The 13,325-nt window shown below is 40.4% G+C and overlaps 1 protein-coding gene across 2 annotated transcripts in view; it reads right to left on the reverse strand.

The window, feature by feature from the left end:
• Positions 1-13,325, reverse strand: part of LOC129701710 (solute carrier family 23 member 1-like) — a 105,196-nt gene that overhangs the window by 35,249 nt on the left and 56,622 nt on the right. For both annotated transcript variants that reach the window (XM_055643078.1, XM_055643079.1), the window contains exons 5-7: positions 11,500-11,588; positions 10,952-11,019; positions 871-1,052 (exon numbers count right to left, since the gene is read on the reverse strand). In XM_055643078.1, coding sequence (XP_055499053.1) covers positions 871-1,052; positions 10,952-11,019; positions 11,500-11,588 — 339 coding nt within the window. The remainder of the gene's footprint in view (positions 1-870; positions 1,053-10,951; positions 11,020-11,499; positions 11,589-13,325) is intronic.

Below are 13,325 nucleotides of genomic sequence, written 5' to 3' on the forward strand. Positions count from 1 at the left end.
AGCGAAAAGAGGTATTCACACTCATTTCAATGTGAACATTTACTGGAGTCATTGCAGTGAGACCAAGATATTTTGAAATGAAAAAGGATGTCGTTGTCTTCTCATGCTAAAATACCTGTGGCAATGGGTCTAAACTTACTCGCCTACAGCCGATGGCTCCATGGAGAACATTAGTTTGCCCTCATCGCGTACTAGCTCAGCTTCCCCAACTGCACATCGCAAGGAGGAAGTTAGGGCTCAACACCAAATCATAGTTGATGTCAGACGCAATATAATAGTAACTCATAAGTTCATAAGTTATAGGAGCAGAATTAGCCCATTTGGCCCATCAAGGCTACTCTGCCATTCAATCATGGGTGATCTATATTTTCCTCTCAACCCCAATTTCCTGCCTTATCCCCATAACCACTGACACAAACTAATTAAGTACAATCAATCTCCACCTTAAAAATATCCATTGACGGCCTTCTGTGGCAATGAATTCCACAGATTCACCACTGACTGACTAAATAAACTCCTCCTCATCTCCTTCCTAAAGGTACATTCTTTTATTCTGAGGCTATGACCTCTGGTCCTAGACTGTCCCATTAGTGAGAACATCCTCTCCACATTCACTCCATCCAGGCATTTTTAAACTTGAGAATGTGATCTCTTGTTATAACATTACAGGCACACTCACATGATTTATAAATGACAGGATTGACTAAAAACCATGATAATTACTTCAACCCCCTAAATCTTGAGTGCAAAGACCTGAGGTTATTTTGAGGGTGGGCTTGGGGCGTGGCGCTATTTGTAGAGGCAAGCCGATACATTTCGGAACATTTTGTGTATAGCTGTTTTAAAAGGCAAATCAGAAACCCTACTTACAACATGGAAATACCCCAGTGAGATCCAGCTCTCTCTCCGGCTGCTTGGAATACAGACAACCCAATAAGGGAGACTGTAGGTGTGACAGTGAGTGGTCCAATATAACTTAACAGAGCTCCAGGAAGGCCCACAAAGCCAATCAGCACTTCAGCCAAGCTGGATATTATAATTGCACCTTGTATCTGTATTATGGAAGGAAAGGCAAGAAAAGGTTAATGGAACAATATATATATATATATATTCAAGAATGGTGCGGATTACATCATAGTATTGATATTAGAAAAAGGCCCGATATTCAAGAGTACTAAAAAAAATGTTTTTTCGAAGAACTGTTAACTTAATGGGAGGGAAATATGAGAATATAGTAGCAAAGGGTTAATTACTACATGCCAAGATAGAAATTTTACATGCTATGTTTTTTGTTAAAAGCCATACTTTGTAGTAAAAGCAAATCTAAATTAAAGATGGGGACAACAATGTAATCTAATGCCAAGATGGTGCACGTTGAACTTTAACATCGTAAATTGTGAGAACTACTTAAAACGATAAAAATGCAAGATATTTTCACTGCTTTGCTGCATTCAGCTGCTCTGCATCACAGATTTGATTGTGTGCATTCATTGGGCAAATGTGCAGTTTGAGTTAGCGGAGTTTAAAGATAACGGAGTCAGAGGATAAGGGGAGAGGGCAGGAACGGGGTACTGATTGGGGATGATCAGCCACGATCACATTGAATGGTGGTGCTGGCTCGAAGGGCCGAATGGCCTACACCTGCAACTACTGTCTATTGAGTTAATTCAAATAAATAAAATATGAAAGTGCAGCAGAGTGGTAGCGTTGCTGCTTTACAGTGTCCGAGACATGGCTCCGATCCTGACCATGGGTGCTTGTTTGTACAGAATTTGTACGTTGCTCCTTGAGACCACGTGGGTTTCCTCTGGGTGGTCCGGTTTCCTCCCACGTCACAAAGATATGCAGGTTATAGGTTAATTGGCTGCTGTAAATGGTCACTATTGTGGAGGTGATTACTGGTCACACGGACTCGGTGGTTTCCACGCTGTACCTCTAAAACCAAATCTAGAACTAACAACAGTAATCCAAAGTTTCTTGCTTATGTATTTTGCATATCACTTCATATTAACTCAAAGGAAACATGCACTGCACTAATAACAAGAATAAAAATGAAAACTGAAACCTTAAAGTATTGAAGTCATCAAAAAGACATTGAGCAGCTGTGCACTTAGATTAGTAAGGAGATTTGTAATAATTTGTGAAGACTGTTGGCAATGAAGTTCATGTTCAGACTCAAACACAGAAGAATTAAAGCATAGTGTTGGGGGGTGATCAACTATTAAAACAAGAGAGGGTGGCACGCTGGCGCAGCGGTCCAAGTTGCTACCTTACTGTGCCAGAGACCCGGGTTCAATCCCGACTGCGGGTGCTGTTTGTACTGAGTTTGTGTGTTCTCCTTCTAAACTGCATGGGTTTTCTCAGAGATCTTCGGTTTCCTCTAACACGCCAAAGACTTATGGGGCTGTCCCACTGTACGAGCTAATTCAAGAGTTTCCCCTGATTCGAACTCAGAGAGTATGGTAATAGCCGCTCGTAGGTACTTGGGGCTCTCGTGGACATTTTTAAACATGTTGATAATTCTTCACGAGTCTTCCCGAGCTTACCGCGTTTCCCCGAGTACCTGCCGTTAGCATTACGAGCCGCTAAGAGATGTCCCGAGCTCCGACGTACCCGCTACGTACATTCTACGTGCTTCCACGAGTTTGATTTTTTTTTTAAACTCAGGAGAGCTCTTGAATTAGCTCGTACAGTGGGACAGCCCCATTACAGGTTTGTAGGCTAATTGGCTTCGTAAAATATGTAAATTGTCCCTGGTGTGTGTTGGATAATGTTAATGTGCAGGGATTGCTGGTTGGTGAGGACTCATTGGACTCAAGGGCCTGTTTCCACGCTGTATCTCCTAACAAAAAGGTGCAAGACTGCAACTCCAAGTCATTCTGGCTATATTAGGTCAGAGCGCCTCAATGAATATGCGGGCAATTCTCTTTTCATGCAAAATGCGTGCATATATTTCAAAGCAAACAGCATTGTTGAAATTAAGGAGGAATGAGGAAGAGTAAAATGGTAACTGTTCAGCCGTGTGAAAATTCAAGAGAACCCTTTCACTGACATGGAAATATTTTAAACACAACTCATGCTGTAGTTGAAATATGGTTTATTCAATGAGACAGATAAATTGCTGAATCACTGCTTTAGACCTTCAGTGCAGAGGATTTTGAATTCATGACGGTAAACCAAACGGCAGGCAAGATTACCCAAACAATAGAAAATGTTTGACCGAGGAGGACCGTTCAACTTTCTGTCTGCCACACAAAAATAATGACTCAGATTAATTTAATCACCCAGCATTAAGTCCATTGGTCGGCAGGTAATGGTTCAAGGAGAGATCTAAGTGCTTGTTTACACTAATATAGCTGTGATGGAGAATTTGTAATTGATGACCCATGTACAATAGCCATGATAGGAATGATTCTAAGAGTGCCAAATCATTCTGGCTTGTCTATAACCGTGTTAACACTGTGTACAGTCCATAAAGCAAACATAAAAAATGGAGCACTGCTATCAACCCCAAGTCACATGAACAAGTTCAGCAGAGAGACCAAAAAGAGCTGTTAAAAGTGCATCAAACATCACAAATTTGAAGGAGTGAAGTTCTTCAGCTATAAAAAGTATACAACGTGTCAATGTGTAAGGCCAATCCCAAGATTCAACAAAAAAAGACAAAACAATCAAGTGATCAACACTCTTTACAGAGGTTATATGCTTACAGCACAAATCATTCAAGTATTTCAGGCTGTTTTGGACTAGAAGTTAAAGAGAACACAACACTATATGCATCCATGATGACATTATTATTACAACTAGCACAGAGGGGGAAAGTGTGGATTTTTGAAGAGCTGATCATTGTCCTTTGCTTTGATTAAGCTAGAGCAGTGAAAGGATTTTTTGGTACTGAGAAGTGCAGAGCGCCCAAAAGTATCACTAAGCTTCATTTTTAATTTAGATGTAGTGCAAAATTATGCCAGAATTTGGCAGGATCACAAACATTGAATCAACATCACTTCACCAACAGCTGAAGATCAAACTTTGGCATCAGAGAAAGGACCAGCTAAGGGTGCACAACTCTGCAAGTGTGATAAAAGTAAGTCCCTCCTGACCTGTCAGAGCACCATCTTCTCTTGGTTCTGCTTGGGCAATCTCTCTGTTGAAGGATACTCTTAAGGGCCTGTCCCACTATAGATTTTTTGAGCGACTGCGAACGTTAGTGACTGATGCCCTAAAAACCATCAAGTTGTATGACACTCCGCGTCACCAACACGTCAAGCACGTTACCCGCCTTCACACTACACTGAAGTACAATAATCACATTGGAAATGAGCACCTGCTTCCTTGTCAGTTTGCCCGCTGCTCGGACAAATAGCGCTCTGGAGTTTTTAAGTATGAGGCTCTCTCTGCGAGGTCTCTGTTTCGACCCAGCAGTATCTTGTTTCTATCTCACCATGCTCCGCTCCCGTTCTCCCCGTCGAGTTGGATCTCTGCTGCAGATATCGTTCTGCTTTCAATTCCCGCCGTTCGTAAATTCCGCCCCTCTCCCTCTACATTCAGTAACATTTCCCTTGGACATACCAAGGCCAATAATCTTTAAGCAACCGGCGCCCAGTCCTGGCCCCCGAGATCGCCGATTCTAAGCATTCTCCTCCGGCTTCAATCTAAACAAGCAAGCTTGTGTTCATCCTAGTGAACTGCTCAGACCCCCTCACTAGTTATTGGGGGTCCCTTTAAATTGCGAATCATTGCACGTGTGTCGATCTTTGTGAGTACAACAGCAACATGATTACCCTCTCTAGTCATTCTCACCTTGTGCCGAGTTGCATGTGTATATATCATAAGACATAAAACAGCAAAGTTGCAGGTGTGGGGCGTCACCAACTATCACCCGCAGGACAGCACACGTCAGCGTGTGACAGGGCGCATGACATGAAAGACACCCAGATGTCGCCAGAAGATTTTGAACATACCAAAATCCAGGGGCGACAGGGAAACACCGGGCATCACTACATGCGTCACTCCGTCACGCCCCGACAACCTCTTGTCAGGCTGTTGCCGAAAATGTTGCCCAAGTGGGACAGGCCCTTTACTTACATTCTGCTTTTATAAGTCCTGAGGTATCGGTAGTGTCAATATGAGCAACTTAGACTCATCCATAGCCAGACACACCAGTGTGTAGCTTGTCACTTCATTCACTCTTGCACTATATGCAGGGCCTAGTGTGCTCCCAATGTATGGCCAAGCCTATGATTGATGTCAAGGCTGTCTTTGGTCAATTGAGGACAAGAGTAATTGAATCCAACATCAAGGTTCTTACTTTTTTGCATATCATTTTTTCATTGTTCTTTATCTCTCCACATCACCATCTGTATCTCTCGTTTCCCTTTTCCCTAACCAGTCTGAAGAAGGGTCTTAACCCAAAACATCACCCATTCCTTCTCTCCAGAGATGTTGCCTGTCCTGCCGAGTTACTCCAGCTTTTTGTGTCTATCTTCGGTTTAAACCAGCATCTGCAGTTCCTTCTTACACACCAAGGTTCTCAATACCATTCCAAGGTGCTCTATCTCTTCTTTAAATACCAAGGGTCGTAAATTCCTCTAGTTAGTAGGGAATGATACATTACTTCAAGGAGACTGAACATATCAGATCGACAGACCGAAAGATACACAGACAATCTCTTTTCATAACAGAGCTCAAAATATTGTGTAGGAAGGAACTGCAGATGCTGGTTTACACCGAAGAGAGGCACAAAATGCTGGAGTACCTCAGCGGAACAGGCAGCATCTCTGGAGAAAAGAAATGGGTGATGTTTTGGGTTGAGACCCTTCTTCAGACCTAAATCGTCACCCAGAGATGTTGCTTGTTCCTCAAAATATAGCGACTCATTTGGGAATTAGGTATCAAGCAGGGGAGCAAAGTGGCCAATGCTACTAGGTCCTCTAAACTGGGAATGCTGGCCTTGAAGAGGACACTGTCATTGGTTTGTTTGCTCTTCTAATGAATTGACAACTTTGTAGAGACAGTGTTGGCATATTTTCAGTGTCATAGGATACATGCTGCAGGTGGTCCACCTTTCAGAAGCTTATAGACAGGCAGGGTTTATGGTGATCTGGTAGACCATGCATTTTTTGCCTCACACAAAGGACAGCTGTTTATGGAGGGGAGCATTAAAACGCAACACCTTTATGGATAATGCCAAGGACAGGCTCTGCTTTTGCATCATGTGCACTAATAAAAGCATAAGAAGAACCTCACTTGGATAATGAAGAGAACATTAAAAACCATATTAAATATTACAAGGTTTCATTCAGTCTGTCAAACAAATCGGTCCACTTCACCACTTGTCACAAACCCTTATTAGTATTCTTGGACCCATCTTGCAATTGCCTCATGAACACAGCTATGAATTGTGTCCCGTCCCAGTGCTATCACATTTAATATCAAACATCCAAACAGATTGATTCTGCTAATGCATCAAGTCAGCTTTCCTAAGCCCACTGGAGCAAGTACAGAACATACAACCTCCAGACAACAGGGGATGGCATTATTTTAGCACTGGTGAAGATAGTAAGATTGGTGCAAAAGATCCCAGTACCAATGCATGTGAGCACATGCGAGTGGCTGATTCAGACATGTTTGGATCAAGATTTAAGAGCGATTTTCTACCATGGATATTTTGAGTTGCTCACAGATGATCACTGCGTCAAAATTAAGTTTCAGAGTAGTAATGCCCAAAAGAACAACAAAAGAATAAAGGCTTCACTTGGAACATTTTAGCATGGTTATCGTCAAAATATTATGGGTCTGAACAGAGGCTGACTTGGACAAGGATCTGAAATTGTCAAAAGTGCATGTTGTTTTCTCATGATTGCAGATACATGCATAGTACATTATTGCTAAACATAGAGTGATCCCATGGCTATTTAATGTGTCCACATTGGCTAGGATAAGAAAGGTATGGTGAATAGCATTCAAACTAAACTTCCAAAAGGCATACGGGGCTAAGTACCAATACCAAGTACACTAAAAAGAACTCCAATCCATCTTTACAGCAAAGAGTCTTCAAAGGAAATTGTATCAGATAAAATAGTCCACAATTCCAGTTATTTCAAATTTGAAAAGTTTGTGAAAGGAAATGGGTTCAAATATTTAACATTTTCTTATCGCCGAGCTTCTAAAGGAAAAGATGAAAGATCAGCATGAACAGCAAAAGACACTAAAGCAGCAAATCATTGATGGCAGATTAGGTACTTCTACAAAGTAATGACTTGCAGATTTTTTCCCGAGCTATAAATCAACACTACACTCCATTAAAGAATACTCTGCTGCAGGAATGCTGATGCTTAGAAGACAAGATGCAGAATCTGGGTCAGCTGAATCTGAAGGAGGATAGACAAAAAGCAAGTTGAAACAAACCAAAAACAACGTCACCATACTTTCCATTAAACAAAGGGAAGAGGTTTACATTACAAGATTAATGAGACAAGACCTCCTGGTAGATTGGAATCAGAAACAAGGACAAAGACATCAGAGATACACAGTTGCAAGAATTATCTCAAACCAAGGCAGAGATTCTGACAGCGTTTAGGTAGCTCAATCATGGGGTAAAACTCCCAAGAGAATAGCAAGGATGGCAGCTTGAATATACACAGAGAGTGAAATCTGCAGCAGTTGAAGAACTGACATAAAACATAACTGAATAAATTCACAAACTGACAGCTTCGAAAAACACATTTGTGAATGCAACAACAAATGCCAAGTCTCCAAGAGCAGCACAATTGAATACTGATACCGTTTTTTTTTTTATCAATGGGCATGTGAAACACCTTTGAACTTAGAAGTTGAAACCAATCCCCCTCTTGTTTACATGCATTGCATTGCCTCTTTTTACATGTATGACATATTTTATCGAGAGTTTTAGTTTTGGAGAGTACAGCGTGGAAACAGGCCCTTCGGCCCACCGAGTCCATGCTGACCAGCAATCCCCGCACAGTGTATCATTGGGCACTGAATGAGAATTACCTAAAATCAACCAAGTCATTTTAGGGATCCGTTTGCCAAATATTACTCTGCATGTTACTTAATTATGAACCCACAAGAGTACACACATTACAATTACAGATGCCTAATTGTTCACAAATAATTTATATGATAGGATCTCAATCCCACAAGAACTCAGTGGGGAAGAAACTAGACAAGAAAATTCCTAATCTACAGAAATTACAGTGCTTGTAGAAAAAGTGTAAATATCACACTTGCCCCAATTTCAGTAAGAAAAATCATATTATTGATTTTTGAAAAATATTTTTTTGTCCATTATGTTATGGCAAAAACTAGTTTAAAAGTGGAAGTCAGAATATGGTTGTTTTGTTTTTTCCTATACTGATGACAATTACTGTTAACATTTGTTTATCAGAACAGTTGTGAGTGACTGAGAATGTCACAGGTCTCTGAAAATTAATCCACATTATCAAAAAAATAATGAAGGCCACAAGAATTTTGATCATTGGCATTTAGAATCATCACCTGTGTATGCACTTGATCATTACTATAAAATGCAGTAGAATGTAAATATGAATCATTCTTATGCTGCATTAGGGACATTAGAATGTAATTTATGTTGACGCAGCTGAACGTGCAACATATCCTTCAAAGCCCACAAAGCCAAGATTTGGAAACTTAATGTAAGAAGCCAAAATATCCTAAGAATTTAACTTTATAGCATTCCACTGCAATATTGTTCATTTATAGTTTTAGCCAGAAACTACACGAGTTCTTCCCATTTCCTCTGACACCCCCAAAATAGTGAGGCTTGGTGGGTTACTTGACTACTATAAATTACCCTAAGTGTGTGAGCAAGTGATAGAATCTGCAGGGAGTTTATGGGCATGTGAAGAATAAAATGGGAATAATGCAAGATTAGTGTAAAAGGGTGATTGATGGCCAACATGGACATGGGGCTATTGCACGTTTATGGCTTATTAAAATACCAATGCACCGTATCAAATTATGCATTTTAGGACAGAAAGTATTTAAAATTACAATGTGCATCACCAGAATCATCAAATCGTTATTATGTGATATTGAATTGTTCCCTCAAAAGTAAGTGTTATAGTTTTCAATGATTCAAAGATAATTACACCACAGTTTTCATTGAAGGACGTAAAGTGCTAGAGCAACTCAAAAGGTCAGACAGCATATCTGGAGAACATGGATAGGTGATGTTTCGAGTCAAAACCTTTTTTGAGAAGAAGAATCCCAACCCTGCACGTGTTCTGTCTCACCCACTGAATTACTTCAGCAGTCTGCGCCCTTAGCTGTAAACCAACATCTGCAGTTCTTCGTTTCTACATTTTTCATTAACTTGTAATAATTTTAATCTACGCTGTTAAACAGTTAAGTGAAGAGCCCAAAGGAGATTCCATCCATTGGCTTTCTACTAATATTTGTGAGATTCTACTGTCCATTGTATAATTGCGCTTTCCATTTTGTTTCAGTATTCATTGAAATGACCATCATATGCATTAAGGCAACCTTAGATGTATCCTGATTTGTAGCAAGGGTTTTGAAATTGATAGAAAAGTTAGTTATTTACAAGATGAAATGAATTCCTCAGACCCATCAGTCTTTAAAAGATATGCTAAGGAGGTATGTATTATTCATCTTGAAATATCATGGGATACAGTTCACTGACCTGGGGATAATCTGCAGTACATCTACAGGCTTAAAATGGAAGGTTTTCTAATGACTGCCAAAAAATATTTCACAGGTGCATGTTTAAATTTGCATGTTTATAAAGGGGAAGAATGAGAGATGAAAAGTAGGTTTAAGCTTAAAATACTCTCCGATCATGGATATCTATCAATTCAATGTTTAAACTACTTAAAGACAAGTTAAATATATTGCTTTCCATTTTAATCATGTGCCCCCAGTCACCCCATCATTCTTATCTAACATCCATGCAAGTAGTTAGATTTTAAAGAAAAAAAATGTCTTCACCAAGTATGTTTGATTGAAAGATACAGGATGGAAACAGGCTCTTTGGCCCACCATGTCTCTGCTATTCAGAGCACCTGTTCACATTAGTTCTCCACTTTCTCCATTTTGTATCCTCTCTCGACAGTCTAGGGGCAATTTACAGAGGCCAAATAACCTACACACTCGCACATATTTGCTATATGAGAGAAAAACGGAGCATCCAAGAATGAGTGGGTTAACATATGATGAGCATTGGACGGCACTGGGCCTGTACTCACTTTGAGTTTAGAAGAATGAGGGAGGGGGCCCTCATTGAAACTTACCAAATAGTGAAAGGATTGGATAGAGTGGATGTGGAGAGGATGTTTCCACTATTGGGAAAGTCTGGGACTAGTGGTCATAGCCTCAGAATTAAGGAGTGTTCCTTTAGGAAGGAGATGAGGAAGAATTTATTTCGTCAGAGAGTGGTGAATCTATGGAATTCTTTGCCACAAAAGGCTTTGGAGGCAGTCAATGGATATTTTTAAGGCAGTGATATACAGATTCTTGATTAGACCGGGTGTTAGTGGTTATGGGGAGATGTCACAAGAATGCGGTTAGAAGGGAGAGATAGATCAGATATGATTGAATGGCGGAGTAGGCGTGATGGGCCGAATGGCCTAATTCTGCTCCAATCACTTACGACCAACCAGAGAAAACTTACGTGGTCACAGGGAGAACATGTGAACTCCATACAAGCAGCACTCAAGATCAGGACCGAACCTGGATCTCTGACGCTGTGAGGTAGCAGCTCAACCCCCGGTTCTACTCTTGTTTCCAGGCAGTGGACAATTTCCCCAATAAAAATTAGCATGGAGCTATTTAGCATTCAAACACCAAACGCAGGACAACAGGAAAAAAAAATATTGATAGTTAATTCCATTTGGAACCAGCAGTCGACCTTGTTATAGGCATTAACAAAGCTTCATTTTTGATACTTTACTTCTCGTATCCTTGGATGCCATATGTGGGATGTGTTGAATGGCAAAGTCCAATTTCCATATATCTCCTCTGTAAATTAAGAATGAAAATGAATGGTGAATTATGGTTCCAATGCACCTTATGAAAATATGTCTACAACCCTCTCTAAGCTTCCAATGTACAGGTAGCTTGTCCAATCTAATGGCAAAGCTCAGCCATTCTGCACAGTGGTGTGGCACGGCAGGTTGTGCATTGTTACAGAATCTAATTAATGCCCAAAACGATTACAACTAGTGCTTGTCAAGAACGCACAGATCCTTCTAAAACATAGCAGCTCATTGACATGCTTCACATCACTGTGTGCATAATGCAATGAGAAGCTTGCCTGACAATATCCTCAGATGTGCTTTTCACAATGTTCCACATTTTATGCCAGCGAGATGCAACAAGTCCAAAATGATCACGGTTTCAGTCATTGAGATGCAAGCAGAAGCCCAATACAATTACACATTAGCAGATTTTCTCAAATGTTTTGCTCAGCTAATACTTAACAAAAGAAGCTTTAAATACCTTCGGTTGGACACTTCCATTTGTCGAGAGCAAGAATAGCTCTGGCAGGCACAAGAAAAGCCAAGGCGCTCGCTTGAAATAAGGGAAGCCTACACAAATCAATAAAGCAGACAAGACTTTTAAGTAGAAGATAGACACAAAATGCAGGAGTAACTCAGTGATTACAGGCAGCATCTCTGGAGAGAAGGAATGGATGACATTTCGAGTTGAGATCTTTCTTCAGTCCAAAGAAGGGTCTCGACCTGAAAAATCACCCATTCCTTTTCTTCAGAGATGTTGCCTGTCCTGCTGATTTACTCCAGCATTTTGTGTCTATCTTTGGTGTTACCCAGCATCTGCAGGTCTTTCCTACACAAAACCTTTAAGCAGCTGTGATTCTGGTGATCATGATCGGTAAATTATTGCTTGCATTGTGCACAAAATAATTACATTTCAATCCAGTTTTAATTGTTTTTTTTGGTTATCAGGTTTAATTAGAGAAGTAATTCATAATTAAGGATCTCATATGTTTTTAAAGGTTAGATAGTAAGCTGTTTTATTTTTGGACTAATTTTTCTGACACTCATTCTGCTTCCCTTTGTTAAAATATAATCCCCAAGGGATACAAGCTCATTTGTTAACTGATGTGGAATGCATTGACATGTAACTACATCTGGGATAACAATCACCATTCTTAGCAGCTGGGTTATTGGGAGGATATTATTGCTTGTGTGCACGAGGGCCAATAATAAATTTTGAGCTTCAGCATTTTAAGAAATTCAGAAGAATGAGAAGAGAGAGCCCGAAAAGAACATTAGGAGAAGAAATTCAACATTTTATTTTTTATGGGTTCCCTCAGAATAGAGGGACTCGCTTCTAGTATAGTTTTTGTGTTTTGAAACAACTGGTGAATGCTGGAACCGCAAACACTTCCACAGCTTGGCCGGAGGAACCTGACAGAATGTGGGTAGGTAGCTGAGCACTCCTTTCATCTTTTATGTTGGACCTCCGCTGCCAAAACATGGGACTCTATGTTTGCAACACCATCCCTCAAGCTCTGATTTCTTTGACCATCATGGGCATGTTGCGTTTTTTTTGCCATCTGGCCGTTGGTCTTTACTCCACATTTCAGATTGTGTTGATTTCAGCAGCCTGATGTTGGACATGCAATTGACATAGTACAAGCTAATGTAGCCACCTGTCTAACAAGAATCTCTATTGGGGAAACAAGCCTGCAGAGAGATGTCAACATTGATTCATTTATCCTTCCAGTGAATTTAGCGACAGCATTGGCAACATTTTTCTAGTGCCTTGAAATCAGAAGCATATAGAAAAACAGACATAAAATAATCAGCAATGATCCAACTTTTGTGTCAGTCCTCAAGAGCTCCATCTTCAAAAACACATTTCCTTCAATTGACCAAAAATGTTGTGCTAGCACATTGTTGATGAAAATACCACCACATTTAATGTCTGCTTTTGTCCAGAGGCAGCTGCTGAGATACTAGAGGCTTTGCACATGTCACAGGGCTTTATTGCAACCATTATTATGAATAGGTGGTGTTGCAGTTTGGGGCAGGTCAGCAGATGACTTTTACCTTGTGGATGATGACAGCAAGGCCCATTTACTCTTGGGTGTCAGTGAACAAGTTGATAGCTGGAACTCTGCCTCATGCCTCCATTTCATCAGGGACACCATCTCTTTCCAAGGACCTGGTATTTTTAGTTAAAATGTTCTTACAATTGTGTTGGTCATGTGTAAATACGAGGTCGGATTGAATGGATGGCTGCAGATAAGTCATGATACTCACATCAAGAAAGAGGGATTTAGGATGATGTTGTAATAT

This window comes from Leucoraja erinacea, chromosome 11 (assembly GCF_028641065.1).
Source record: "Leucoraja erinacea ecotype New England chromosome 11, Leri_hhj_1, whole genome shotgun sequence".
Taxonomy (NCBI): Eukaryota; Metazoa; Chordata; class Chondrichthyes; order Rajiformes; family Rajidae; genus Leucoraja; species Leucoraja erinaceus.